This window comes from Nestor notabilis, unplaced genomic scaffold, assembly GCF_000696875.1.
Source record: "Nestor notabilis isolate BGI_N333 unplaced genomic scaffold, ASM69687v1 scaffold14770, whole genome shotgun sequence".
NCBI lineage: Eukaryota > Metazoa > Chordata > Aves > Psittaciformes > Psittacidae > Nestor > Nestor notabilis.
In genome coordinates this window covers 131-5,028 of record NW_009911782.1, presented here as the reverse complement: position 1 = coordinate 5,028, position 4,898 = coordinate 131, and the positions used below count along the sequence as shown (strand labels likewise).

General features: G+C 48.0%; 1 protein-coding gene across 1 annotated transcript; it reads left to right on the top strand.

Annotated features, from left to right (window-relative positions):
- Window positions 1-1,025: 1,025 nt before the first annotated feature.
- On the top strand, window positions 1,026-4,387 carry ERMN (ermin, ERM-like protein). Its single transcript, XM_010016384.1, has 3 exons — window positions 1,026-1,263; window positions 1,589-1,675; window positions 3,942-4,387. Exons 1-3 carry the CDS (start codon window positions 1,026-1,028, stop codon window positions 4,385-4,387), a joined length of 771 nt encoding a protein of 256 aa, XP_010014686.1.
- Window positions 4,388-4,898: the final 511 nt, after the last annotated feature.

The window sequence follows — 4,898 nt, the reverse complement described above, 5'->3', positions numbered from 1 at the left end:
ACTGATAATTACTGATAATTACTCTCATCTCTCTCCCCATTTATATTCCTTTAAAGAAAGTTTCTACTCCTGTGGCCAGAAGATGCTTCTGCAAAAGAGGCATGTGTGGTGGGTGTGGAAGGGAAAGCACACCTGCCTGGGTGCTGGTGGGGCAGCAAGCATCCTGTTGCCTGACTGGCTCAGTCTCAGGGACCTGCCACCTCAGTTCACATCTTGTCACCAAATGTCACATTGGCTTGTGCTTTTGGTTCTCATCTTCTAGTTCTGTCCCTGAGGGCCAAGCCCTTGAAGATGCATTTCACTGAGCAGGTAATTGCAGCTGCTCGGCATCTGTCAGGATGTGGATGTGACTGTAAAACACGTGTGGTGGCAGAGAAGCGTGGTGTTGTGCCATGTGCAGGGCATGTGTCCTTCCAACCAGCCGGTTTGTTCCCCAACAAGTGCAAAATGCTTTCATTGTCTGGCCAGTGGCACAGCAAGGTTTATCAGCACACAAACCCAATGGGGAATGTTAAGCGGGTTAGGTGGCAGCAGCACTATGGAAGGTGGTCACCCTCCAGGGATTAGAGGTCAGAACAATTGTCGTCCCTGTGACCAGGCGGAAACACAAAGGGCCATTGTGCTGAGAGTACAAAATCCCTGTTTATTACCACAGGGCTGACATGCTGAAAGACCCGCTCTCCATGCCAGCACAAAAGCTTCCTTGCTTCTGATTGTTTGTTTATGTAAATTAAAATGGTGTATTTAATTATGCAACAGGACGAGCCTCAGCAACAAGCGAGGTGCTGATTGGATTGCCCCATGGCCAGAGCCCGCTGGCAAGCCCTTGGCACATCTGATGGTGTGACCGTGGATCCTGCTCTGCTGCAGCACCCGCAGGAGAGGAGACACACTTTGACCATTTGTGCAGGGGAACAAAATCCCTGTGGAGAAGGGGTGAAGAGTATTGCTCCCACCCCGGGGCGCAGGAGCGGGGCCCCCGGAGGTGCACGGCCCTGGTCTGCGGACAAGGCACCGACCTAAGCATGACAGAAGAAGTCCCATCAGCATCTGGCATGCCCGAGTGCAACGGGAGTGTACCCCTGGAGAAGGGCCCACTCCAGGTCATTGGTGAAATAGCAAAATCTGTTGGAACGGTCCCTTACGCAAATGCAGAAATGAGCCCTGATGCTCCACCTGCAGAAGAAAATCAGGAGGAAAATAGAAATTCCTTGGCAGAGGATATAGTTCATGGGGATTTTGATGGAGAGAAGCAATGCGAAGGTAAAGTACAAGGCTGCCTTTCTCTAAGTGCTTAGAAAGAAAAGTTCTGGTTTATGTATAGTCTTATGAATAGTGAGATGCACTATATGTGTTATTCAAAATTCTTAACCTATGGTAGTTGTAACAATGACTCAGAGTAATTCAGAGTTAGGGACAAATTTGAGCTAGCAGTTACACAGAATGCAATGAAAAGTATGTAACTAAAGAAGCAAGCAATTTTTTTAATCTGCTCTGAAAAACTGCTGCCAATCTGCAACCATTAAAGCCTAACTATTCTCACTAACTACTCCATCAGTCCATTTCTTGTGCTTTGTATTTCCTAAAGAAAAGCGAGAGGAAAATGATGGGACACTACAGCAGGGATCAGCTGATATCCAGGACATGGAGACCGATGGCCAGGAATCAGAGGAAGGTAATGGAAAACGTTGTGTGACAAGGTGTTCCCAAAGCATAGCAATGAGTAGCCTTCTGAGACAATCACATGTAGGTGGTTATTATTTTTTTTAATTCAGTCAGACTCTTACATTCTGGAGAGCAGTAACTCATTATTCATCCGTTGAGTTGCTGCACTTTAAGAAAACATGTCTGGTATCTCTTTCTTTCTGGGGTTTGTGTGTATCTCCATGACCGTAGGGCATTGAAAGTAAGTGGGATCATCAGCCAGGAGGTCTCCAACAGCCTTGTGAGGCTGGGAGACGCTTTATCTTCTGGTCCATGAAGGGGAGCTCAGAGGATAACCTCAGGAGACTGTCGGTCAGAAATGTGTGGCCTCAAAACCCAAACTCATTCCTGCCTGATTCACCAAATGTCTAAATCCCCCTGACCCAAGAACCTAGCAGCAAATTGCTCTCCTAAACATCTGCTCCTGGGTCCCTCTCTACTCATTCCTAGGTGAAAATGGTGAAAATCTGTTGGAGCCAAGGCTGGATCTCACACCCGCCTCCTGCAGTGAGTGGGGCGGCAGGGGGGCACTTGCTGCCCATCCCCAGCCACAACTTAAAATGATTGCATATATCTACACATAGATGAACCTATTCAATTATACCATCCAAAATGCAGCACTCCTCCAGAAAGGAGGAGTATTTTATTGGGTGTTATTAAAAGAAAGCTACATCTCTAGATGGGCTTTCAGCATTGCTGTCCTTCCATGTTTCCTGTGTCTTGTTGGTTTTAGCAGTGTGGGATGAGGAGTGGCTGGACCAGGGGCTGCTAATGATGTTCTCCCCACCCTGTGACCCAGCCATGGCAGGGGCACACGGCTGGTGGCTCTAACCCACTCCCCGGCACCTGGCCGTGCTGGATCCCTCTTGTCATTTACACATCTACCTGGCTGCAACAGATAGGTGTTTTCTGTATGTCAGCTGCCACATAAATATGAAGCCCCTCCTTGGAGAAGAGCAGATTAACAACTCAGGGTAGCTGTTGCAGTCCTGGCAAAGCTAGAGTGTCATTGAATGTAGTTGTAAAAGATGTATGGACCATGCCCTGTAAACAGAAACTTTGATTAAGAAAAGGAAAAAATATGAACATTTGTCATGGGTACAATAATATTTCATAGCAACTGTGAGGAGGTGAATCATGACGGAGGCTTTCTCACTTAGAGCTGAAATCCATATTCCAGCTGTGTTGCTTTATGAGTCCACAATAAAACCTGTTAAACACAGCACCCCCCTGCACCTCTCCCCCCTAGCCATGAGAACTTTATCTCTAAATTGCAGGCTGCTTTTTAGTACCTAACCAATTTAGTCTAATTAATACTCAGGACCCCACAGGCAAAATGTTGAATAGACCATTTGTTGTGACACTAAAGCACCATTTAACACAGAGACAAATGCCAAACAGGACAAATAGGAAATAGTCATCTCAGCCTGGTGGGCCATCTCTGAAGGAGGGACCATCCCAGGAGGGCTGTGCTGGGGTCCTGATGCATCATGGGCACAGCTGGGCACTGGGTGCAGAGCAGCCCCTTTCTTTTCCTTTTTCCCTTTTCCATTTTCCCTTTTCCTTTTTTCTTTTCCATTTTCCTTGCCATTTCCCTTTCTGTTTCCCTTTCCTACCATGTCAGGCAGACCCAGCACTGAGCACCGCAGGGAGATGGGATCCTTGGTCCCATGGCAGGGTTTGCAGGTAAGGGGCAGCAACTCCTTAACAGGGAGTTTGTCTAATTGAGTCCAGCACTTGCCCAAGGCACTTAGCAGAGAGCTTTGGGAAGGTTGGAAGGGAGTTTAGAAGGGCACTGCAGCAGGGCCTTGCAGTGTGATGGTTGCCAGCTGTGGATCTGAGAGGGCAGGAGCAGATCTGGTGCATGCGGGGAGGCAGAGTGTCTCTGGTCCTGGTGCTCAGTGGGGGATGCTATGCTGCACTTCCCTCTTTGAGTGGGGAGAACTCAGTGGGAAAGGTGGTAGAGAAGGTCATTAAAAAATGCAAAGGCAGGTGGCCTCAAGGAATGAGTTTGAGAATGTACAATGCCTTTCTCAAGCACATGCAAGCATCTGTGGTGATGGGGTTCATGCTGGAGATGTGGGGCACCCCCCACCAGGCAGTCTCTGGAGGATGGGTGCTTTGGTGGCAGGAGCTCGTAAGACACCAAGTATGATGCTATATCAAAAGCATGTAGGACAGGGGCATGAAGGCATGCCAAGTCTGCCCTTACCAACATTCCCTCTGTGTTGCTGCAGGGCCAGGCAGTGATGGACTGCCTGTGGGCAGCAGGGAGCCAGTGATGGGGATGTTAGCCAGCTCCGTCAAGGAGGCAGCAGAGACCCTCGCAGCCAGCACCGATGGGAGGGGAAATGCCACTGAAGAGGAGGAGGACGAGGAGGATGAGGAGAACGAGGAGGAGGAGGACACTGAAGAGGATGAAGTTCAAGTGATTGAAATCAAGAAGGAGAACAGCGAGGCATCCCATCTAAAGCAGTATGACAGTAGCAAGGAGGCATCTCCCCTGACCACCCCCGGCTGCAACTCCCCAGTGGAGAAACCAGAGGAACAGCCCAGCCTGGGGAAAAAAAATGATATCTCCAGACACAGCTATTCTAGGTACAACACAATCTCCTACCGGAGGATTAGAAAAGGAAACACCAAACAGAGAATTGATGAATTTGAATCCATGATGCACTTATAAACTGAGGTGGAGAATTGCTTAACGGGCTGAGTGTTCACTCTGGTTTTGATTTTCTTTTTTGTTTCCCCCAAGACATGTCTCTTCACACAACATGAGGTCACTGCTTTTTTCCTTTTTGTATATGATTTCATAATAGACTGTTAAAATTTAACATTTTTGCTTTGGCAGCGGGCAGAGGTGTCCATAACACAGGAAAATAAATAATCAGTTTGCTAAATATAATACCATTTGATTTTAAGTTTATCCTCTTATTTTCTATCCAACTTTTGTAACCATATTCAAACAACAGGATGTCATGAACTGGCTGGGGTTTCTCTAGCTACCGACACACACGTGATCCATGCTGTCAGCAGTGCTGGTAATGAGTTGGCAGCAGCAGCTCACTGGCACTGGCCAGGGCAGGGTGAATAATAAAAGAGATGACTGTTTGCAGCCCCAGCACACTCTGTTTTGCTGTCCGTCCATGCTGGTGTCTCATGGTGCATTGACAGCCACCTCTTGCTAGCAACCA

Excerpts from the sequence above, each read along its gene's own strand:
- ERMN (XM_010016384.1), top strand. The coding sequence starts at position 1,026 with ATGACAGAAGAAGTCCCATCAGCATCTGGCATGCCCGAGTGCAACGGG. Across the intron at positions 1,264-1,588 it reads TGGAGAGAAGCAATGCGAAG|AAAAGCGAGAGGAAAATGAT; the intron begins GTAAAGTACAAG and ends TATTTCCTAAAG. Across the intron at positions 1,676-3,941 it reads TGGCCAGGAATCAGAGGAAG|GGCCAGGCAGTGATGGACTG; the intron begins GTAATGGAAAAC and ends GTGTTGCTGCAG.